Below are 25880 nucleotides of genomic sequence, written 5' to 3'. Positions count from 1 at the left end.
CTGAGTCTTTTGTGTGAACCTTTCATAATCATTGTTCACAATTTATATCAATCTCACATTGTCAAACTAACATAAGCTTATCTATTTATCAATTATTAATTATCCTGCTATTTATTCCATCAATATTATATTATGCTGTCATCCAATGGTTATATATGTTTACATTATATTTTGTATAAGTCTATATTAAACTTCTATAACAAAATTATCTATTCTGTTACCTTACCATGTCTTTTTATTGTTGATAAAACAAATCCCATATCATATAAAATTGGTGGCCTTCTTGTTCTCTAATTTCAAATATCAGTTTACTCATTTCAGCACAGTCCATAATTTTTTTAATAACTTCCTCCTGCATAGGTATTTTGTCATTTTTCCAGTTCTTCGCAAATACAATTCTAGCCGCTGTTAAAACATTTACAATCAAATATTTCAATTCTTTATTGTATATGTCCAGTATGACTCCCAATAAAAAGATCTCTGGTTTAAAGTCTATATATTGTTTTATCATTTTTTCCAATCATGTGTGGATTTTAGTCCAATATTTCTTTGCGTCCAAACATGTCCACCACATATGGTAATATGAACCAGGTATCTGATGACATTTCCAGAATTTATCCGATTTATTCTTAAACATTCTCGCAAGTCTCGTCGGGAGTAAGTGCCACCTGTAAAACATCTTATACAAATTTTCTTTATATGCAGTTGACATTGTCATTTTATAATTTTGAGACCACAATTTTTGCCATTTTTCTAAATCAATCCCATATCCAAAAATTTTCCCCCAAGCAATCATCATTTCTTTGTTCCTCCTCCAATTTAAATTCTAATAGATGTCCATAAAGTTTTTTAATTACCTTTTCATCAGTACCCATCAAAATTTTATCTAAATCAGTCAACTTATCATAAATACCTTCTGCTTTATAGTCTTTATCAAACCTAGATTGTATTTGCAAATATGAAAACCAATTCATTTTTACACCTTGTTCTTCCAACGCTTGCATAGATTTAAGTTCACCCTTTTCATTCAATATCTCACCATATCTAACTGTTTGTTCCTTTTTATATATTATTGGATAAGAAAAAGCTTCAATAGTTGATATCCATGTTGGAATTTTTAAGTAATATTGCCTTTTTTTATCTTCTCCCAGTTCAAAAACAATGCCTCTCAAATATAATGTCTTCTAAAATACCCCTGTGTTTTAGTTCCCTTATATCAGAGAAAAGCATGCCATCCCAACAGCAAGTCATGGCCTTCTAAAGTCAATAATCTACTGTTCCTTAGTGTTATCCATTCCTTTACCCACATCAAACTTGATGCCTGGTAATATTGCTCCCAATTGGGCAAGGAAAACCCTCCTATTATTCTTGCATCTTGTAACAGTTTTAATTTTATTCTTGCTTTTTTACGCTGCCAAGTATATTTCAACACAAATATATTTAAATCTTCAAAAAACTCTTTCCCTAGTCGAATAGGAATTATCCGGAATAAATATAAAATTCTAGGCAATATATTCATCTTAATTGTAGATATTCTCCCAGTCAATGATAGTTGCAGTTTTTCCCATTTTATCAAATCTGTCGCAATCTGCTGTTTGAGTTTAACATAGTTATCTTCCTTCAGTGTACTATATCTTGGTGTAATATGTATCCCTAAATATTTAACCTTGTTCGTGACCTTTATTTTTTAAGTTTCTTCCAACTCTTTCTTTCGACTTGCTAACATATTCTTTGTTAATATCTTTGTTTTGTCTTTATTTATTCTCAAACCTGCTACTTTTCCATATTCTTCTATTTTTTCTATTAATTTGGGTGCTGTTTCCAATGGATCTTCTAATATAAATACCAGGACGTCTTGCAATTTATATTCCTCCTTTTTAATTTTCATTCCTTTTATTTCTCTTTCTTCTCTAATATTCCTGTTCAACACTTCCAATGTTAACACAAACAGCAGAGGCAACAATGGACAGCCTTGCCTTGTCCCTTTTCTTATATCTATGGATTCTGTTAAGTCTCCACTCACCATCACCTTTGCAGTTTGTTCATGGTATATTGTTTCAATGGCTTGGATAATTTTTTTTACCAAAGCCCATTTGTATCAACTGCAGTAAAATAAATCGCCAACTCACATTGTCAAAAGCTTTTTGTGCATCTAGAAACATCAGGGCCATTTGCTTCTCAGGGTGTGCATAATATTCCAGAGTATCCAAAATAATTCTCATATTGTCTTTGATTTGTCTCTTTGGCAGAAATCCATTTTGATTAGTATGAATAAAATTATTTAAGTATCTTTTTAGTCTTTCTGCCAAAATTGAAGCAAATATTTTATAGTCTGAGTTCAATAGAGATATAGGTCTATAATTTTTAACTTGCTGCAGGTCTATACCTTCCTTCGGTGTAAATGTAATGTATGCTTCTGACCATGTTTTTGGTATTCTTTTCTTCAACATAACTTCATTCATAACTTCTAAAAGATGAAGATTCAATATTTCCTGAAAAGTCTTGTAAAATTCTGCTGGCAAACCATCTGGACCTGGTGCTTTCCCAACATTCTGGTTTTTTTTAAGGCTTCTGTTAATTCCATCATTGTTATATTTCCTTCTAACATTGTTTCAATATGTTTGGGTATCTGAGGTAGGTTCTCGTTCTGTAGATATTGCTTAATTTTTTCTTCTTGAATATTCTCTTGAAAGTACAGTTTTCCATAGTAGTCTTGTATAATTTTTTTCTTCTCCTCATTTCCATGGCAAACCTGTCCTTTATTTATTTGACTAATCCTTCTTGCTTCTCTTTCCTTCTCAGTTTATAAGCTAGCCATCTGCCTGGTTTGTTTGCATCTTCAAAGTAATTCTGTTTGGCATTTTTATTTTTTTGTGCTAATTCCTCTTTTTCCATTAGTCCCATTTTATGTTTAATTATATCCATTTTATTTTTAATATCTTTTTTTGTGGGGACTTCTGTGAATCTTTTTCCAATCTTTTATACTCATCCTTTAATGTCTTAAATGTCTTTTTCTGTTTTCTGTTTCTTCTCCTAGTATAATCTATTATCAAGCCTCTTGTGTAGGCCTTCATTGTGTCCCAAAGATTCTGTAAAGATATATCCTCTTTTCTATTTTCTTTAAAGAAGAAAACAAGTTCTTTCTCTATTTTCTGTTTAAAGTCTTTTTCTTTTAATATCATATTTAAAGTCCATCTAGATCTCCTCTTGAATCCTTTCCAAATAACTGACACTGGATTATGATCTGCCCAAGTGCTTGTTTCTATTTCAATCTGTTGTACATTAGTCAATAATTCTGCTGACATCGCCTCTTCCGGTTTGCAGGGCTTCGGCAACAGGCAGGAATCCGCGATCGTGCGCAGTTTCTGCCTGGGCTCGCCGCTGGAGCACCCCAAGCCAGCTGGCTTCGGGGCTAAGCCACCCCATAGAGGTGGTGAAGAGGGGGGAGATCAGCAGCAGGGTCGAGGAGAGCCGCATCTCTCCTCCTCAGCTGGTCAAACTCCCTTTCCCGAAGGCGGTAGGAGGTGGTCAGAAGTGGCCACCTCAAAGAAGCACTCAACCGGAAAAGAAAGTGCAGGAGGAAGATAAGAAGTGAAAGTTTTGGCTGACCGGGTTAAAAAGCAACAACTAAGGTACCCTGGAATTTAAATTTTATAAAAGATAACATCGCTCCCAAAGAAGAGTCGGAAGCAGCGAAAGAAAGTGAAAAGGGAAAGTTTTTTTTTCTTCTCTCTTCTTCCTTACATTGACAATGAAGAGAGCTGAATAAGAAATAGGAAAAATCCGTTTTGGCACCAGTAGGCAATTAAGCTGAAAATATAATTAAATGCCAAAGGGACAATAAAGATTTCTGGACACTAAAAAAAATTTTTTTCTATAAGCAGGAAAGGAGAGGAAAAGAATAAGGGCAGGATCTGGAGGGAGGAGACTGCCTGGACTTCAAAAGAATCTAAAGTAAAATCTCAATAAGACTTCTAAAAGATACATTTTAACTGGAACTTTGTAACTAAATAGTAACCCCAGGAAGAGAAAGTGAAAAAAGAAGAAAGTGTAAAAAGAAACAGCTTGTGTGTATTTGGATTGCTTGGTGACTTTTGGATATTATATTTGAATGACTAAAAACAATTGGGTGGTTGTTTAAAAAATTCTACAATGGCATCACTTCTGGATGAACTGAAAATGGAACTTAAAAAATATAAAGAAGAGGCACAAGAAGGGAAGGGCTCTTTTGGCTCCGTTTTTCAATTCTTAGAAATGGAGATTTGTAACTACAAGAAACAGCAAGAAAAGATTGCGCAACAAGAAGATTGTGACAAAGAAGAAGCCATCTTTAATGAACAAGTAACTCTATCTGGGGAAGAAAGGGGAAAGGGAGGAAAGAGAATGGAGAATTTAAGACTTAAAAAAACAGCCAAAAAAGGGAAAAATAATTTGAAAAGTGGATATAATGTTGGAAAGCAACAGAAAAGGAGAATACAGTAGAGGGAAATGGAGGTGGAGAGACAGGGGGGTAAAAAGGGGAGAGAGAAGAAGAGAGGGAAGAAGGAAAGGAAGAGAAGTTACAAAGGTTTGGAGCAAGATGTAAAGAAACAGGACCTATTTAGAGATAATGGGTGAAAATTTAACTGAAAAAGGGATTCTGAAGGTACATAAGATTGTATTGTTATATTTGTAATAGAAATAATGTTAGAAAATTGGAAACAACATATGATTAAAAAGAGGGATAAAATAGTCAGTGTAATTTAGTGAAACTTTTGTGAATAAAATAAATGAAATAAAATATATGAGAAAACTGAACTAGGAAGGAACGGGAACATTTTAATTACTCAATGTTTTATAAAATATAAGTGAAGAGGGGGGGAATTAACTATGGAAAGTTTATAAGTGTTCCCATAGAAGTATGATATTTATCTGAAAAGCAATGTGTAAAATGTTAAGATTTAAATGAATATTAATATTAGTGATAAAATTGAATTAGAATGGATTGTTGTTTTAATTATATTATATATTTATAATTTTTTTCTTTTTTCAAAATACAGTGTGTAGTTTTAGAATGTGCCAAGCAGAATCTGAATGGAAGTTATGTATTATATTAAGTGTTATAATTTTAGGGGAAAGATATAAAGGCATCATACTCCAATCAGTGATTACAGGAGAAATTTTTTTTAATGAGAAAAGATAGTAGACAGTTGAAACAGGACAGACAAAGAATATAAGTACAATGATTTGAATTGAGATGAAATAAATATAATAAAATTAAGAAAGTTAAAAGAGGGGAGACGCTATATAGAAAATGTAGAATAGTAATAAGATATGGAATGGAATATAAAAATGAGCATGAACTTGAATTTGTGTCTGTACGAAGAGATGTAACCCAGGATTATGCTGCTTTCAAAAAAGATGTTTTATGTTTTTATGTTTTATGTTTTGTTTGTTTATGTCTGTTTTTAAAAATCAATAAACTTTTCAATAATAATAATAATAATAATTCTGCTGACATCTATATCATATCTATTCTAGACCAGGATGTATGCCTGTTTGAATAAAAAGTATATTGTTTACTTTCCGCATTTCTCTCCATGCATCTTTTAAGTTAATTTCTTCTATTATTCGAAGGAAGGATTTTGGTAGTATCTTTCTTTGTTGTTTTATGTGTTTTATAATCCAACCAGTCATTAATTATTCCATTAAAATCTCCCATCATACAAATATTAACATAGTCCAAATCAATTATTTTTGTATGTAATTTTCTGTAGAATTCTTGTTTATCATTTGAGGCATAAATTGCAATTAGAAGTGTTTTAATGCTGTTATCCATTATTTCCACCATCAGAATCCTTCCATCATCATCTGTGTAGATTAGTTCTGCCAAAATTGTTTCTTTAATATATAATACCACACCTCTTTTTTCGGATTGTGCCAGCGACATAAATAATTTCCCTAGTTTTGCTTGTTTTATTATATATTCATGTTGTTTTTTAATATGTACTTCTTGTAAGCAGATTATGTCAAATTTTAATTTTTCTAATTTGTGAAATAGTTTCCTTTTAGTAGCCAAATTAAGTCCATTTATGTTAATTGAAATCAATTTTCTTCCATCCATGTTAAGCTTTATAAGAGGGTTTTAATTGCTCTAGTAGATCTCAATTCTCGTTCTCTGGGTTCACCGCCTACTGCAACCTCTTCTTTTTCTTTTTCAATTACTGCTATACACTCCTCTTGAAATTCAATCAGTGAGTCTTCCTTCCTTTCTTCTTCCTCCTTTCCTCTAAAGTATGCTAAGTAGAATAGCTCAGCTTTTTCAACTGTGTCAGTTCTGTGTCTTTGTTCCTGCCAAGTGAACAAGAGGCCTTCTGGCATCAACCATCTGTAGTTTACTCCTCTTTTAAGTAACTCTTTAGTCCAGAATAAATATTCTCTTCTCATCTCTCTTACTTTTCTTGATATCTGTTTCAGCACCACAATTTCTTTGTCTTTATATTTTAGTGTTTTCTCTCTCACCACCTGGAGTAGCTGTGTCTTAATAATCTTCTTAGTAAATCTAATGTGAACTTCTCTTGGTAGTCTATTCCTTGTTGCATATCTTGTATAGACACAAAACACTTCATCCATCCCATCCATCATCTTTTCTTTGGTTATTTCCAGTGCTTCTGCCAATATTTCTGCTATTATTTCAGCAAGGTTTTCACCTTTTCCTTCTTCTATATTTTGAAATCTTAAATAAATTTCTGATTTATCTATTTCCCATCCTAATGGCTCACATCTGCCCTTCTCGACATCACTCAATCGAATATCAATGTCTCCAATTTTCTTATCTCTTTGTATATCTTCTTCTTCAATTTTTAAAATCTGTCTTCATATTTCATCATCATCATCTGTTGAATATTTTTCCACTTTCTCATCTGTCTTTTCAATTTTTTGCTCAATCTTCTGGATTCCTTGCATAATCATCTGTAATGTCATTTCCTTCTCTTTCTCTTTTTCCTGTTGCAATATTGTCTGTATAGATCGTTGTCCTTCAGATGGTGAGGGGGTTGGTATCAAAGAAGCTGGAGCTGTTGTCTTTCTACTCATCTTATAATACTTATCTGTAAAGAAAGAGAGAGAGAGAAAAAGTGGAAAAAAAGAAAAAAAAAGACGAAGGCAAATAGTTGCCACTCCAAAGGAAAAAAGGAAAAAGAAAGTCTTCAGGCACTTGTATACTTTAATCCAATTAGTTACAATGGTAAATGTAAAAAGTAAAAAATCAACAATAAAAAAGAGAAAGAGAAATATTCTATATGTTCTTCTTAATAAACAAAAGAAAACAAAAATAAAAGATTTACATTCTGGTTCCTGGTTTAAAAAGTCAAAATCCAATTAAAGAGAAAAAAAGCCCGAACTAGTGGAATGGGGGGGTAGAAAGGGAGGCAAAAAGTAAAAAGCAATTCTAATATAAAACAAGCCTCTGCTGCCAAATATCCAAGGCTCTTTGATAAATCAGCTCAGAGTTTTTCAAGGTCACTTCAATCTTCTTTCTTTCAACTTCAACTCCAGCTATCTGTTCACAAATGAGCACCTGAATAAACAAACTACCATGCTCATCTCTATCTTTTCCAATACACAGCTCAGAGTCCTTGATTGTAACACAAACTAGTGGGAAAAAAGAAACAATATATCCAAGCCTCTGGGCGGCAGTGCTACTTACTTATGTAAACTTACTTAAGTAAAATCTCCCCCCCCCTTTTTTTTTAAAGGGAGAAAAATAAATCTTAAATCAAGCAGAAGAGTCTTAATCAAAAAAGAGTTTTCAATAGGATTGTTAAAAAAAGGAGAAAGAAATACAAACAGAAATAAAAAGATTAAAAAGTACCAGTCCAGCTTAAAGTTGAACAGCTTTGCCAAGTTCAAAGTTCCAATAAAAAGGGAAAAAAAGAAAAAAACTTTCACTTTGACAATTAATCACGCCGCTTAAACTCTTTTCTCTTCACTTTTAGTCCACTTTAATTTTTTCATGTTGTTCTGTCCAAGAAATAATAAGTAAAAGTTCATCTCACCAAACTGACACACTTTCTTCCATTCTCCACTGAGCCGAAGGGAGAATCCAGGCTGGGTAGTCTCTAGTCTCCTAGCTGTGCAGACCGAGTTGAAAAACTGAGGACACACCCCCGGGTAACGGTCCCCAGTTCTTCACTCGGTCTCAGCATGTTCAGACCTCCCTTTAAGGGCTCTGAATAGTTAGGATTGTAGAAGAATATTCACCCCCTGGATTAAGCTTTTTTTTCGCAGAGAGGCTTAGATCAGGTTTGACAGCTAGCCGGCTTGCTGGTTTAGCACTTTCATTTTTTCGTGCCTTTTTTCGGGTTCGCAGTTTTTGCTTGTTATTTTAATTTTTGACTTTCCTTGCTGGTGGACTGATTTTTTTGTTTTGTTTCCTATCAAAACTGGAGTGGAGGTGACCCTGAGAGCCCATGTGGCCCGGGCTGGGGTGAGAGCCGGCGTCTTATTGAACTCGCCTCCTACCGATCCACTTTCCCTTGCCCAGGATGAGCCGCAGTTGCCGCTAAGCACTTCTGTCCCTTTTTGGTGGCAGAGGTCATTTATTTCATTTGGGGGTAATCTTGCAGTTTGGGGGGGTTTGGCCATTGGGATTCAATCCCAATCCCCCAACCAGTCCCCAGAGCACCGTGGCAGCTGCGAGACCCTAACCCTAACCCTTATTCCATCGTTCCCAGGAGTTGATTTTGCCTAATTTCTGCCCTGAGCCTACCCATGCACTAGAGAAAAAATGGCACACCTTGGACGTTAGGAGGGCCCTCTGTATTTACATTAAAAGAACGTCTTCTTTTAGGAGGACGGAAGCCTTGTTTGTTTCTTTTCAGCCGTCAATTTTAGGTCGCAGGGTGACACCTTCCACAGTAGGTCGCTAGCTCAGAGCCTGCATTGCACGGGCCTATGAGTTACAGAACCTTCCTGTGCCCAGGAGGATCACAGCGCACTCAACCAGAAGTGCAGCAACCACCGCAGCCTGGGCAATGCAGGCATTGATTCTGGACGTTTGTAGAGCTGTGACCTGGTCATCGGTGACCCCATTCATAAGACATTACAAAATTGACTCCTTTGCCTCAGCGGAGGCGTCATTTGGAAGACGAGTCCTCCAGGGTGTGCATGTAGAGGTGGAGACTTCCGACCAATCCAGCTCCCACCCGTAGGACAGCCATCAGCCAGCTTTGGTATGTCCCAGCCTGGATTCTCTCTTCGGCTCAGTGGAGAAGGGGCGTTGGTCCTACCTGAATGCTTCTTCTCAGGGAGTCGAAGGGAGAATCCAGTCCCACCCTGTATTCTGTATGGTCGGAATAGGGAGGAAATATCCCTTTTTTTCACAGTATCAATGAACTGTCTGTTTGAAGACAAGGAGCAGCTGAATTCGCTTCAACATCGTTCAGAACTGGGGACCGTTACCAGGGGGTGTGTCCTCAGTTTTTAAACTTGGTCTACAGAGCTAGGAGACTAGAGACTACCCAGCCTGGATTCTCCCTTCGGCTCCCCGAGAAGAAGCGTTCAGGTAGGACCAACGCCCCATCTCTTCCGTTCCAGAGCTGTCCCAGCTTCAGCAGCTTGAAAGGCTGCCTCTCCGCCACCGGCAAAAAGGGCTTTCCCTGGATCAACCAGGAACTTTGCGATGTCCCTGGGATCAACAGGACGTGCCCTTGTCAATCACTGTCTCTATGGGACGGTTTAGGTCCATGGGGGTCAACCAGCATATCAACGATGATCTTGGAGGATCAAGATCGCCTGTCCAACCGCCGCAACGCCAGCTCCGCCCTCTGACAACTGGTTCATATTTATGATAGTTGCTGTGTCTCAGCGTCATGTGATCCTTCTGACAAGCAAAGTTAATAGAAAAGCCAGATTCACTTAATATTAATTTAACAATTGCAGTTACTAATTTAACAATTGTAGTGATTCTTTTAACAATGTGGCAAGAAAAGTCATGAAATGGGGCAAAATTCACTTAGCAACAAAATTTATGAGCTCAATTGTGGTTATTAGTTGAGGTATTACCGAGATCTGTGTGGATTCTAAAAGGGGAGTTGCCTTTTCCAAAATTTGCCAGCTGAATTGCAATTGAGCCATGGTGGCACAGTGGTTAGAATGCAGGAGTTTGATCACTATGGATGGTATGTAAGCTTGCTATTTCTATTGTTATTTCATTTTAGCAAGGGTGCAGGGTCATTCATGAGGGAAAATCATATTTTTTTATAATTTTCACAGATCACAAATCACCAGTTGTATGATCCTTTATGTTTAAGTTGGGCTGTAGAGATCAGTTGGGACTGTTATTTTAGTACTAACACACACCCCACACACACACACACCCCCGCTGCACAGCAACCTCTCTGCTTGAACTCCTTTCACTCTGTTTCTGGATTTGGCTGGTGGTTTGCAGGCACTTTAAACTGCCTTCCCTTGAAATAGGGTCTGAGGTGGCTCTAGAGTTTATAGCTACCATGACAGCCATGGGCCTATCACAGGTTATTTAGAAGTCCATTCAAAGTGCTGGTATCTTAGATTACCACAGACATACTTAGATGACTCCATTATGAAAGCAGCAGTTTGTCAGCCTCCAAGATTCTGTCTTCTGCTTGACTCTTTCCAGCTGCCATAGAAACTGGCACAGGGGATTATTGGGCCTCATGGGGGGAAGGGTGCTGGAGGTGAAGTGTGAATTGTAAAAGTTGGGATGCTTTCTTGCTTACTGCACAAATGCAGTCACTTATCTTTCCAGGCCAAGATCAACTGTCTTGGCATACCAGATGTCTGAGACTCCACCTGAAGATATACCCACATGACATTATACATACCTCAGGTTGGATGTCCTGTTTGAATTGTTGGGGGTGGGGACATGTCATAACTTTCTATATGTAATTTCTGCACCTTTTGCCTCAGATCTTTTATTTCTTCTGTTGCTACCACTTCAATTTCAGTAAAAGTCCTTTTCTCTATAAAGATGGGAGTCTAAGGTTTTCTTTCTTGGATGTGGAATGGAGCCATACCTGACACAGTTATTATCTTTATGCCCAGGCTTTGTATATTTGTGTTCATATATTTTTTAATGTCAATTTTTATATCTAACTGTTGTTTTACCTGATTGTTGATTGTGTTTCTTCAGAATATTTCTCTTTGATGTACATAACTGTTTATATTGCACATTTTGGATTTAATTTATTCAATTATGTATTTTTATCTCAAGTTACAATTTGGATAATAGTACATCGTTCATGTTGGTTAATTGAAGCACCTTAAATGCTGCAAATCAGTCTAGCCATAGGCCAATCTCTTCATTCAGGAAAAGGTGGAAATAGCTTTACCACCTGCTCCATTTGGAACGTTTTTCACCCAAGGACACAATTATTCTCAGATATCTGGAACTCAAATAAAGAGGGAGATAGGCTCGGTTAAAAGAGGGGAAGTGGCCTTGGAAAGCTCAAACAGTTAAGGAGAATAGCAATTATGTATGTGGTTTTCACAATTTAAAGCAGGGATGGATAATTGTACTTTCTAGAAGTTGGAGTACATTTTTTTCTCCATATTTATGCTGGCCAGGTGGATGTTGAACACCCACAGAACAATTTCTTGGCCAGTTTGAAATATTATTTTCCAGCTTTTAGAACTGCATCATTTGGAAAATATTTTTTAAAAGGGATGTTGCAAAATATTCAGGTTCATATTTTTTTCAGCAACATCAGTTTTTTGCAAAGCCGGTCTTGAATTCTGAGAGTTGTAATCTCAATACATCTAGGGGACACCAAATTGGGTAATATTGGTTAATAGGAGAGGAGGAAGATATGATGCAATTTTTTTCCAGACCTGTTCTAAAGGAACTTAAAGATACTGATGTATGTAACTACTTTTAAATTCCAGAATAATTCTTCTTAACCAAGACAATTGAAGAACTTCCTGGGAAGACCTTGACAAGGTATGTTATAATGTCATTAGATTTGATTGATTGATGATTGATTGATTATACATCATCAAGTAATTTTTTAACTTTTAGAAACCACATCAATTTTCTCCATGGCAATCTGTCCCTAACCTATTCTTTTAGGAATATACTAAGAAGATAAAGTTATATATTTAGAGGTTATTGTTGCATTTTTACTAATGTATAAAAGCATGTGTAAAGCCACAGCACTTCATCTTGGAAGGAGCAAAAGAATGAATGTTCATGTTCCTGAGCATTCTCACATTACACATGCAAAATATTTGCACTTTCCCTCTTGTTTTATCCCCTTAAAATATGATTCAGTAGATTATGTTCGGTTTTAGCTGAGAGATGTAAGAAAAAGAGAGATTTCAGAAGGTGTAATCATTTTGCCAAATAAATTCCTGTTTCTGGCTATAATGTTGTCATTTTTAGGAATAATCAGGGCTTCTTAATCATCTATATGCAAAGGCATAGGAACACCAGGCTACATTTCTGACTACTAGCTATACAGAAATGTCATTTTCACCCCCAATAATTAGTGAAATAGTGACATCCTTGAAAGAAATGTATAAATGGATTTGGTCTGCTCAGTTTTCCTTTGGGATATTCTCTCTGAGAGAACCAATACAGAATGCTATGTGGAGGGCTTTCATTCAGGCCAGTCTTGTGGAAATATTGAAAATGAATTAACATAATTACCTGGTTTTTCTCATGCACAATAATTCATTTTCCAACTTTTTTCTCCCTAGGAAATAAAATATGTCCTTAAGAAAATTTCAGCAAATGGCTCTTTTTATGGGTGTTCAATGTATTACAGCAGGTGCTTTTACATACTACTATGTACAAAGTAAGTTCCATCATAGGTAGCAATTTGAAACTGATTTATAAAGGGAGTGTCGGTGCATTAACTTGATGTATTGAATTGCACCCTCTTAGACTATAAGTGCAGGGACCTACTCATTTTTCCACACTCAAAATTTTTTACAAACAGAAAGCCAGCATGGTGGGCAAAGAATTGGACTAACATTTCTTCTTGGAAATATTGTTTCCTGTTACATATTCAGATTGAGGAGTGAAGCCAGTGAATAAAGGCTTCACTCAGGTCCGCCTCCAAGGCGGGAAAATCAATTCGTTCCTATTGGCTGAGTCAGCTGACAGTTTGCTATAAAAGGTGCGCTGTCAGCCAGACTCCTTGCTGGGTTTTGCTTTTGCAAATAAAGAGTTATTATCGAAGATCTTTCTCTGTCTCTTCTATCAACCCATTATTTAACATTTTCTATCTGTAATAAAATTTTAGATGGGGAGATTTTAAAAATAATATCCCTACCTATTCATATGAGGTTCAACCAAATATTATGTTCTCTACTTGGAATCCTTTTTTATACTATCCAGCTAAATATTTCTGATTTTGCTAATAGTTGGAGGACTTTGACCTTCTAAACATTTTATTTATTTGCCATCCATCTTGCCATCAGAAGACTCTAGGTGGCTTACAATAAAATAGAAACAACATAAAATATTAAAATGATAAGCATTAGCATTAAAGTTAGCAAAAATAGCTGAAGAAGAAAGCCAAATGCAAACAAGATGGAGGCAGAATCCTCTCTCCGTCTACTAACCAGCTCCAATACAGAATATCTCCGATCAGGACCCCAGGCCAATTGGCAGAGCCAGATTTTATGATTATTATGTGGAAGGCCAGGGGGGATGAAATCTCGCCTTGGGGGCATAATGTTCCAGAGGGCAGGAGCCTTGGCAGAAAAGGTTCTTCTCTTGGACCTTGCCAGCTAGAATTCCTTGACCAACAGGGTCTGGGATACACTCCTACTGGCCTGCATAAGATAGGCCAATCCCATTGGGGTGAAAAACTTCCCAATTTTATAAATGGTACTTCGAAAGAATATATATTGATAATTACAAATCCAAAATTTGCTTTGAACATGGGTCTGACTGACAACGCTTGAGATGTAAAATAAATTATAAGAAATAAGGCATACATTTTCTCTCAACAAGGTATACAAATCGCACATGAGGGCTGTGACATGAAACTTTATTTTTTCATATTCAAAGTTTAGAAGGTGTGTGTTTTGTAGTTAAAATCCTTTTGAAAATTATTTGATTTTATAGAATCCCAAGTTATTTGTGATACATTTTCAACAACAAAAACATATAAATAACCTCAGCTGATAATGGATTTTATAAACCATTTTTTTAAAGTATAAACCTTATTTTTAAAGTATTCCTACATAAGTTAATATTTTATATATCAAAAGAGTATCCACAACAGTAGCTATACATCTTTTGCTGCAAAAATAATTTTCTATCCCTCATTCAAGCTAATGTGTCAGCTTCCGTTGGAACACGATGAAACTTCACCAATGAACTACTTTACTCACGTTCTGTTTGTGGCAAGACTTGTTTATTGTGGTCTGTTTCCTCCAACAATCAGCAACAAATGGTAATTCCCGAGCAAAGCCAGTGCTGAGAGCGTCTGCCTCTCAGCGCTGTTTATAGTCTTTTTCCCTTAATTATCTAACGTCCGCCCCTGGAAACGCTTAATTATCCAACATCCTTCCCTAGCTACCTTGCACGCCCCCACCCCGCAAAACTATCTCCAAGCTAATCCCCATGCCGAGCCCCATCCCACCCCGCCGTTTGTGCCACCAATTCCATAGTAATCCCCAAAGCTGCCAGTGTGAAACGCTTCCTGCCTGGTGGCACTGAAAAGAGGGAGGAACGCCCACCGCCCAACGGCTGACAGGTCCGTTCGAAGGCAGGCAGGAGCATGCCCAAAGGAACGCACACCACCAAACAGCTGAGTCCATGCAAAGCTCCCCAGCTGGTCGCGCCGACACGAGGCAAGACAGGATCATCAGGACCATTCAGGGTAATTTGTCGGGTCCATACAAAGCTTCCCAGCTGGTGGGCATGAAGCAAGGCGTTGCGGCTGGGGCGTCTGGACCCGGGACCATCAGGAACCGCTAGGGTAATGTGTCGGCCGATATTGGTGGCAGGGTCGAAGCCCGACATTATGGGGAAAAAGTATATGATGCAACAAAGTTCTGTTGTTCTGCCAAAACAATTATATAAATGTAGATTTTGCTATCATGCTCTGCTTTCATGAACAGAGCGAGATATGACTCACCATTTGTAGAACACAAGAACACAAGAAATAGAACAATAGAACACAAGAAACCCATAGTTGGTAAACATTACTAAAAATCGTGTTCTTCTTTGCTTGCTGTTGGATTGCCAACCAATGAACTGATTTTCCCAAAGGGCAAGCAGCACTAGAAGCAAAAATATTGTGTTAGTGTCAATGCTAATAGTTCCAAAGCACCAATGGAGAAATTTAATTTCCAAATTTACCTGACTAAGTGGTGGGTAAGTATATAAAAATCCAGAATAATCTGATATATGTTGGGGGTTAAAATTTCTTACAAATTTTTAAAACTTCAGTACAGGTCAGAATTATCACACAATCAGTCAATCAGGTTAACTGAACCTTTTGGGTCTGCATTTGTGCTAAATGTTGCTCTTCCAGGCTAGTTTTTCATTGCTGGTTAGTTTTTCATTGCTGAAAAACTAACTATGGAAGACAACTGAAAGGCCTTTTCTATTTCCTAACTCTAAGCAAATTCTAGCCAAATAAACAGTGGTATCTTGTTTTTTTAAAAGATTTATGAAGATGTAAGACAGCTGTGATGACTCTGGTGGAAGAATTTATTGAAAGGGATAACCAATTTTCAAAAAAGAGGGTTTCTTCCCCCCCCCCCCCACTTCTTTGTTTCTACTGACTTACTTTTATTCCTTTTTCATTAGTTGTAATAGAAGAAATTAACAAAAATCCAATTGTGATGCTGGTGAACTTTGCCTCATTTCTGAAGAGATATTTCAAGAATAAGGAGATTTTCCATTTGGTACATCTTCTAAAACTTCTCTGCCTGATTTTTGAGAGGCCTATGAATCTTAGCCTTGGGATATCATCTCGCAGTCTATAGATATGAATCGAGAACTTTAAAGCAGAGAGTAACACAGGGTACTCTTGATAGAAAGGAAAATGAAATAATTACATGAAATAGAAAGAATGTGGTTTGCAACAGTCACTTTAGTTCCTCTGATATTTTTGAATACTCTATTCCAAGATGGGAAGTAAACAATTCAATCCTTGTTTTAGTCAGGCCCTGCACATTTGAAATGGAGGAGCAAAGAACAACAAACCCCCTATTTGCTTAATGCAAAGTGATTTTCTAATATGAAGAAGCTTCTTGGATAAGAAGCAAAACATGGATAAGAGGCAAAAACATGGATAAGAGGCAAAAACAAAGAAAGTCCAGTTGCCTCTTGAAAAAAGCACCTGTAGGATGTAAAGGGAAGAAAACTCGAGGAGACTCCCAGCACTTTAACTTTCTTGGCTTGAGCATCAGTTGGATGCCTTTCTGGGTTTGATTAACATTTAACAGTGTTCTTTTCGATATTTTGTCCAAAATTATACTGTTTCTCTTTTTTTGCTTTTTTATTCAGGGGTTTTCTCTAGAACAAAATACTATCAGGATGCTCTTAAGCAACTTGAAGCAGACCCCTTAGCCCTAGAAGCACTTGGTGCTCCCCCTCTGAAAGTTCACTACATCAGCTTGAGAGACAAGAGCAACCGTGTTGATAAGTCAACAGCCCAGGTAATCGGCAGATGCATTAAGAGCTGATGTAGAAATAAAAGAAACATGAATCATGACAAAGAACAAAAAACAGTTTCAGTTTGACTAGGATGTTAAAGGATGTTTTTAAAGTTAATACAGAAAATGATATTATTCTAAGTAGCAGGGGCAGGATTCCTGAAAATTTGGAATTATTGAATATTATTCAGTAATTTAAAACAGTAATACTTGTAGTTATAGTAGTAATAATGTGTAAAAAATTAGCTGTCATGCTGATTTTAAAAGAGGCTCCATATGAACACATTTTAAACTTTGTCTAAGCTTCCTAATATCTTCAAGGTCTTTATTTAATCTCATATAGGTAGTTCTTGCTTACTGACTACCATTGGGTCAGGCAAGTCTATCATCAAGAATCACAGTTGCTAAGCAGAAAATCACATAACCACAATGAACTTATGGCATCATGTCCCATTCTATTGTGAAATGAAATATTACATGACTAACTGAACAATTTTATTTGTGAGTTCTCTGTTAACTGCTTATTGCAATCTGGTTACAAAGCACACAAATGATGATTGTGATTATAGGACATTGTGATGGTTGTCGAACCTGGGTTTTTACACCATTATAAGTTGTGGTTACAATGGTTCAAATAGTTGTTAAACAAGGCAGTCAGCAAGTAAGGGATACTTTTAGTAAGATACTTTATACACAGAGGTGGTATTCAGCCAGTTCTGACAGGTTCTGGAGAATTGGTAGTGGAAATTTTGAGTAGTTCAGAGAACCAGCAAATACCTGACTGGCCCCACCCCCATCTATTCTCTGCCTCCTGAGTCCCAGCTGATCAGCTGGGTTGTGTTTTGTTGCCCTGCACAGGAGAACGGAGCTGGGAAGCAGGTTAGTGGGGTGGGAAGGGAATGGGATTTTGCAGTAACCTTCCCCCAGGAATGGGGAGGCAATGAGGATTTTACAGTATCCTTCCCCTGCCACGCTGCCACCAAGCCATGCCATGCCCACCAAGCCACACCAAGCCACGCCCACAGAACCAGTAGTAACAAAATTTGAATGCCACCACTGCTTATATAGATTTTGAAACTAATGTAAGTGGTCTTAGACTAATGGTTTCACTATTTATATGAGACGAAACTGATTTGAACTAAATTTTAAACTTAATGTATTAAGTTGCAAAAGATTACCTTGTCACAGTATACATTTTACAGTAGTACAGTAGTACTTTAATTCTTTGGCCAGGATCTGAATCATTGCTTATAACACTCAGTTGATTACATTGTGATATTAATTTGGTTGGAAAATTAACAACAACAACAACAGCCAAAGTATATAAACATTAAATCCTTTGCAATTGTAGGAAAATGAAATTGGTTCTTTCCACATAACTTGTCCATCTAACAAGGAAATTTTAGCATGCAACTGAATGGAAGTGCAGTGTTGCTGAGAATGATCACTCATTGGGAATGGAATGGAATGGAATGGAATGGAATGGAATGGAATAGAGCAGAACAGAACAGAACAGTACAGTACAGAACAAAACAGAATCAAGATAGTACAGAACAGGACAATAACTTGTCACTTTCAATGCATGCTAATCAGCATACATTAAAATGAAATTTTGTTGCATACAGCACTCAAAGGATCACCACCTCCATTATATACTACATAAACATGACTAAATGAATAAAATAAATATATAAATAAATAATATATGTTTGTATCCTGGCCTATGTCTCCTAATATCTTCCTTTTAAAAAATCTATATTCTTCTTAGGCCTCAGGAGTTATGTGACTAATCTTCAGTCAGTAGATTCATTCTGTACAAGACTAATTTGGCTTCAACTGATATGGATGGATAATTTGCAAATGGGAAGAACATCTCGACCTATATATATTTAGATACCCATATAATAAATTGCTGCTGACTTGACTAGATCAGAATTCAAGAATAAGGATTTTTATTTTTCCAAATCTTTGTGAACTCCCTATCAGCTGTGTTAATTATGGCTGTTAAGCATTTGGAAACAATTGGAAGAAGGCAAGATTCCCACCATTGGTCTGAAAGATTTTAAAAACTTCGTATAGGTAATTTTCCATTTATGATTGCAATTGGAACCAGAATTTCCATTACTAAGCAAAGTGGTTGTTAAGTGAGTTGCGCCTGATTTTATGACCTTTTTTGCCTTGGCTGTTAAGCAAATCACTGAAGACATTAAACAAATCTCGCTTCCCCCGTTGAATTTTGCTGTCATAACTCAGCTGGGAAGGTCATAAAGGCAATCACACGATGCTGAGATGCTGCAATTATCATAAATACATATTGGTTGCCAAGCATACACATTTTGATTATGTGACCACAGGAATGCTGCAAAAGTTGTATGTGTGAAAACCAGTGATAAGTCACCTATTTCAGTGCCATTGTAACTTTGAACAGTTGCTAAATGAATGGTTATATCTATCTATCTATCTATCTATCTATCTATCTATCTATCTATCTATCTATCTATCTATCTATCTATATCTATCTATCTATCTATCTATCTATCTATCTATCTATACCGTTTTTGTAGAATTGGAAGTCCTCATTGCAGTCATGACAAGTACTCTGTTTTGGTGTTATTATAGTGAACAAAATGGGAAAGGAGTGGTTCCCAAACTTTTTCAGTCCACCGCCCCTTTGGTGCTACATACTCATCGGTGCCCCCCACCCAGGGGTGGGATTCGAATTTCTGTGGGCGTGGCCTAATTTGAGGGTGTGGCTTGCTGGTCACATGACTGGGTGGGCTAGGCTTGCTGGTCGTGTGACTGGCTGGCATGGCTTGCTTGCTGGGCGTGGCTTGGTGGTCACATGATCGGTTAGGTGTGGCCATGTGACTGGGTGGGTGTGGCTTGCTGGTCATGTGACTGGGTGGGCATGGCCAAGTGACTGGCAAACCAAATACAAGTGGTCCTCACTTAATAGCCAGTTGTTTAGCAAGTGTTCTAATTTATGACTGGCCTCCCCAGAGCTACTTGACCTGTTTTTGGAATTTTGACAGTCATGTACACACAAACACACACACTCCCTTCCAACCCTGCTGGAGCAGGTCATTGGACTAGAATCGGCAAAGCATCTCTGATTAGATTCTAGTAGTAAATAAAATCTGATCAGAGATGCTTTGCCGATTCTTGTTGATTGTTTTATTTGTATTTCTTTATTTTATGTTGCTGAATTGCATTAACATGTATGTCCTTTCTTGTGCACAGCCCAGAAGCTTTTGTGATTCTTAGCAGCAAAAATTACCGACCTCTGGCTTTGCTCTACTTTTTAAATGTGCCGGCACTGCTGCGTTCTAGTTGTCGGCACCACAGGTCCATCCCATTGAGCCCACTGCACCGGAGGGACTTGCCCAAGCAAGTCCGAGTGGAGCGGTGCACCAAATCAATGGGGTGAGCCTGAGAGAGGGAAAGAGAGCGAGAGAAAAGAGAGAGAGAGAGAAAGAGCGAAGGAAGAAAAGAAAAAGGGAAAGAAAGAAAAAGGGACAAAGAAAGATGGGGGATGGAAGCAAGGGACAGAAAGAAAAAGAAATAAAGAAGGAGGGAGGGAGGGAGAGAAATATAATGAGATATCTATCACCTGCTCCAGCAGGGTTAGAAGGGAGTGTGTGGGGGGGTGGGGGGTGGGGGGTGTTCTCCTTGTAATTTACCAGTACATTTTGGTTTTGCCTTCTTCAGAATTGGCACTGTAATACATTGGGGAAAAGTATTTTTTTTAGGGTAGAGATCTGGTCCAATGGATCCTGTTTAAAACCTCAACAAAATGAGAGAGCTTCCTGATAGTCTTGACCATGTTTCGTCCACAAAACCTTTAATAGAAGCCAAAGATGTTTCAATGTGCTGGCAAAGATGTTTCAATGTGGAAAAGGGGCTCAGTCTAAACTAGGCGTCATTTCAATCTGATGCATCAGCTCTCGCTCGCTCGCTCGCTCTCGCTCTCTCTCTCTTTCTCTCTCCCTCCCTCCCTCCCTCTCCCTCTCCCTCTCACCCTCCCAGACTGGCTTTGCTCTACTTTCCTGATGTGCCTGTGGGGCCGGCGCCTCGAACATGGATGTATGGATAGATGTATGGATAGAGAGAGAAAGACAGAGAGAGACAGGTAGGTAGGTATGTAGATAGATAGATATATTGATAAATAGGTAGGCAGGCAGGCAGGAGGCAGGCAGGCAGACAAGCAGGTAGAAAGGCAGACAGGCAGACCTTTTGGATGGATGGATGGATGGATAGCTAGATATGTTGGTAGGTAGGTAGGTAGATAGGTAGGTAGGTAGATAGATTGGTAGATAGATAAATAGGCAGGTAGGTAGTAAGGTAGATAGAAAGACAAACAGACCTTTTGGGTGGATGGATAGATGATAGATAGATAGATTTGTAGGTAGGTAGGTAGATAGACAGGCAGGCAGGTAGGTAGGTAGGCAGGAAGGCAGACAGGCAACCAAGAGAATGCGACAGTGGCGGTACGTTGGGAAAGTAGAGCAAAGCCAGAGTGGCATTGCTCTACTTTCCCAACGTGCCACCGCCGCTGTGTTCCAGGCTCCGGCTCCGCAGGCTCAGCCCATTGAGCCCCTTGCATCTCTCCATGCAACAGTCAATGGGGAGAGCCAGTGGGGCCAGCGCTCGAATGTAGCAGTAGCGGCACATTGGGAAAGTAGAGCAAAGCCAGAATGGCTTTGCTCTACTTTCCCAATGTGCCGCCACTGCGTGCCCTTGGCTTCCTCAACCCTGCCCTGTACCAGCTCCAGGAAGGAAGGAACAGCATCGCCCTCTACGACCTGAGTACCCCGGAAGGGGGGGCAGCTTGGGAGGCTGATCCCTGGCAGGAGAGGCAGCTTGTGAACTTGCTGCCAGGCACGGCAACTACAAAGAGGGGCGGCCTTGGCTGAGCGGGATCCTAGATATTGGGCATGTGGACAAAGCCCCCCTTCCTCTGCCTCCCCCTAGGTGATCCATAGATGCCACTGACTGTTGCACCAGAGTGGTGCAAGGGGCTCAGAGTGGGGCAGAGCCAGCACCTTGAATGCGGCAGCAGCACATTGGGAAAATAGAGCAAAGTCACACTGGCTTTGCTCTACTTTCCCAACGTGCCACCGCTGCTGCATTCGAGACACCAGAGCCGTGCAACAGTCAATGGGGTGAGCCTGCGGGGCCAGTGTCTCGAACACCCCCCGCCACCTCTTAGCGCCCCCCTGCCAGACCTCTTGCCTCTTAGCGCCCCACTAAGGTATCCCACCACCCACCAGGGGGTGGTACTGCCCACTTTGGGAACCACTAGGATAGATAAACAAAGTCTGTAGTTCAGCCAGATAATAGAATTAGTGTGCATAGAAACTCAATGTGTACATATTTAAAGAAGTGCCTGTGGTTAATCGGATTGAATGAAGATAACTTGCTTAAGACACTAGATTTTAAATCTACATTAAGAATTTACCTTCATAAAAATTCACATTTGCAAAAGTTCACCAGAAGGATTTCTTTTATAGGTAAAAATACCAGTATCTGGAAAAAAGTCAGGTGGTTATCTTCATGTTAATTCAGAAATGGATTTTTCCCTCAAAAGGTAAGTTTTAAAAGATAGTGTTTTAAAAATAGTTGGATATTTGAACAATCATACTGTGTATGATAGTTATTTTACATTAAATAATGTACAATACTTAATAGCCTTAGAGGAGATATTGCAAGTTTGATAAAAACAAATGGGTGATGAAACTGATTAAGTACAGAACTGTGTATAACTTGCAATCCATTTCAAAATGCTGAAAATGCTGATGTAAATAAAAACATATTGTGAATTGGGTTGCTAATATAGATTTCCAAAAGTGATTCATGCAATGTTATACCTTATCTACCTACTACCATAGGTTTTCACTGATTTGCCTCTAGACTATATAGTTTTCTGAGATAGTAATTGGAAACCAGATTGGGCACTACAAAAATAAGTAAATTAAAAAAAACTTAGTTCACTAGAAATATCAACAATTTAAAGCTTCTTAAAAATAAAATCAATGGTTTGTTATCCTTAATAGTATTTACCTAAAAGACCTTAAAACAAATGATGTATAGGAGGACTGCAGCAATGAACCTATTTTAGGTTAAAATCTTAACTATTCTATTTCTACCATATTCAACTATATGATTTCTAACAAATTTTTGTGTCAGCTGGAATCTACAGGAAGTCACACTACAGCTCTGCAATGGCCACAGAATTCCAGTGTACGTCTCTTCTGTGAAGACTATTTCTGGATAATATACGTAATATAGAGAACTGAGTTATTATTATTATTTGTATTAATATATTCAAATTAAATAAAGATTCTTATGGACATCCAAAACATATGAACCATTTATTTATTATTTAAAGTTTAAGGCCGCCTGCCTTCACAATTACTCTGAGTGGCTTAGAGTTACAAATGTAAAAGAAATGTAAAATGAAATTACATAGAGACAAGAATGTAACTGAATAAAGGACAGAATAAAAAAACAACGCCATGGGGTGATAGTTGACCATCATCCTTGCAACCAAGTCCTTAACAATTTGCAGAGTCAAAGAGTAGAAGCAATTCAGATCTTTATGGCTATATAATTCCTTGGGCAGGAACCATCACTGAGGAAATACGCTTCCTGGGTGCCACAAAATGACACTGCTTAATTGACCCTTTGAGGTTTAGACTGAAACAGGTGAAGGGTGATAATATATCTAGATTTTAATTGGCTTGGATTTTTATATCCTGTCCAATTTTAAAATAATTTACATATATTTCCCAGATATCAGGGCTGTGTATGCTTAAAAATAATTTGGGATTAATGTTTCATACTTTGCTTGAGCACAGCATCTGCTTACTATTCATTGAAGCAACTATGTTTTTCTGTAGTATTCTCTGGGAGCCTGAAAAAAGATATTAAATCATGTTAATAATATAGGTTATTAAAATTGTCAAGTATTTTTCTAGGCTGATGTGGGAGCTTGAAAAAGGAATGACTGCTTTAGTTAGTAGCTGAACAGTGCTGTACTCATATACTTTTGTAAGATCCAAAATGCTTTCTCTAAATAGTGTTTGATTTCAGGTATTTTATAAATGAGCCAGTATGGTTTAGCAAGCAATGTGTTAAAGTAGGAGACTCTCAACCATGGAAACTCGCTGAATAATTTTGGGCCATCATTCTATTTCAGACCAACCTGCATCACAAAAATGTAATGTAGAGGAGACTATGCTGTATATATTCCATTAACCTCTTGAACGGGATATACAAATCTAACAATAAAAATTAAAAACAAATAAAAGCTACTTGTCTTAAGCACTAAAATGCACTCTGTAGTCAAAGAAATAGGTAAAAACCTTTGAATATAGTATTTAGTATATGGATCATACAATTTCTTTTCTTTTAAAAAATAATATTCAATTGCTAGAAGTGTGGTGAATCACATGGCTAGGATACTGGGCTGATGATTGGCAGTCTCACAATTGTGACCCAGTGCTTCCATGAGGTGGAATGAACTCCCATCATATCCTCCAGCTCCTCCTGACCCAGCAGTTCAAAAGCTGGCGACCGAAAGTACATAGATGGGTACTACATCGGTGGGCATCTTAATGGGGACATGAGTCCCCAACTGGGTGTTCCCTGGACACCGGTGATATTACCATTCAATCTTTTTAACTTGGAAGTGCTTTAGTGCTCCCAACACAACCATAGCAGTATTCAGTTGCTATATTGTCACCTGTGTTCCTCTTCCACAATTAATAGGCAGGATTTAGTATAATAATATGAATAAGATTTTGAATGCCTAATAAAGACACAGAATATATTAATTAAAAATGTTCTGAAAGATTTCTTACTTTCAGGAGATGTTCAAGTCCAACTTTGTTTGGATTGTGGTGAAATAGAAATATGCTTAATACATTCTGAGTAGTTATGCATCATACAATGTACAGCTCAAAAATTCTGTTGCTAAGCGAGACCATTAAGTGAATTTATCCATTTTACTACCTTACTTGCTACAGCTGTTAAGTGAATCACTGTAATTGTTAAGTTAGTAACATAGTTAAGTGAATCTGACTTCCCCATTGACTTTGCTTATCAGGTCACAAAAGGTGATCAAATGACCCAAACTGCAATCATCATACATATGAACCAACTGCCAAGCATCCGAATTTGATCATGTGACCATGAGCATGCTGCAATGGTCCTGTGAAAAACAGTCATAAGTCATTTTTTTAGTGCCCATTGTAACCTTGAAAACTCACCAAATGAATGGTTGTAAATCAAGACTACCTGTATAAGTTTTAGGAGAAAAAGTTTTAGTACACTTGAAAATAAAATATTTTACACAAATACAGTGTTATACTTTATATGTATGGGCACATAAAAATAGCCATAAGGGAAAAAAATACTAGAATGTTTGTAAGTGTACTAAATTGGCCAAAATATTGTCATTTTAGGCAAGTTTTGGACTTGTCCTCCATACTAACATCAATCATATATCATATTTACAAACACATATGCTTACCTCTAAGTATCCAAGTTTAAATAAATAGTGTACTGATCTCCTAAATAATGTAGTTAGACAGTAAAACCTGTCATACTCAGAGATAGTTCTCTAGGCAGATCTACAATTATTTATGTAACAAATTGATATGTCTGTCAATCTCACTGAATATAACTCTGGGAAGCATTAAAACAAATTAAAATGGCACAGCTATTAAAAACTTTAAAAAAATAAAATTATGTGAAGAGATGGCAGGAGGTTTGGATTTTCAGATTAAAAAGATCTGTTTATGTAGCCATATAATAAAGTAGAATTAACTCGTCATGTTTCCTTGTCTACTTGGGAGATTGACACAACCTAGGGGCATGTAGCCACATTCTGCACTGATTTTAAGCTTCTGGATATTTTTCAAGAGCAGTGCCATATACAGCACATTTCAGAAATGACCAGGGCATGAGTGACTATGAGCAGTTTCAGGATCCAGAAAACACAAATATGTACAAAGACCATCCTAACCACGAGTACCACTTCCTCAAGCAGTAGTCATGAGTCTAGAAGGACCCCCAGATTGTGCAATCATGTCTGTCTGAAGTAACTCTAGTAACAAAGATGGTAAAGTCCCAGATCCAGAAGCACAAAGTTTAGACCCACTCAGTTTTGCCAAGGTTCAGTTGAAACCTATTGTTCCCTTTTCTAGACACTTGAAGCCTGGCATCAACAGCATTGC

General features: G+C 37.6%; 1 protein-coding gene across 1 annotated transcript in view; it reads left to right on the top strand.

Annotated features, from left to right (window-relative positions):
* The window catches only part of COA1 (cytochrome c oxidase assembly factor 1), a 104875-nt gene extending 81875 nt beyond the window's left edge, over positions 1 to 23000 (top strand). Inside the window, exons 2-6 of the mRNA XM_026682835.2 lie at positions 11905 to 11959; positions 12718 to 12815; positions 16493 to 16644; positions 22152 to 22228; positions 22828 to 23000. Of these exons, the coding sequence (XP_026538620.1) occupies positions 12728 to 12815; positions 16493 to 16644; positions 22152 to 22228; positions 22828 to 22915 (405 nt within the window). The 5' untranslated portion in view covers positions 11905 to 11959; positions 12718 to 12727 and the 3' untranslated portion in view covers positions 22916 to 23000. The remainder of the gene's footprint in view (positions 1 to 11904; positions 11960 to 12717; positions 12816 to 16492; positions 16645 to 22151; positions 22229 to 22827) is intronic.
* Positions 23001 to 25880: the final 2880 nt, after the last annotated feature.

The sequence above is a fragment of the Notechis scutatus genome, chromosome Z, assembly GCF_049901735.1.
Source record: "Notechis scutatus isolate UNSWTSFEM ecotype Mainland chromosome Z, rNotScu1.2, whole genome shotgun sequence".
NCBI classification, from domain to species: Eukaryota; Metazoa; Chordata; class Lepidosauria; order Squamata; family Elapidae; genus Notechis; species Notechis scutatus.
The sequence above is the reverse complement of the archived record's forward strand: the minus strand, read 5'-3'. Positions and strand labels throughout refer to the sequence as shown.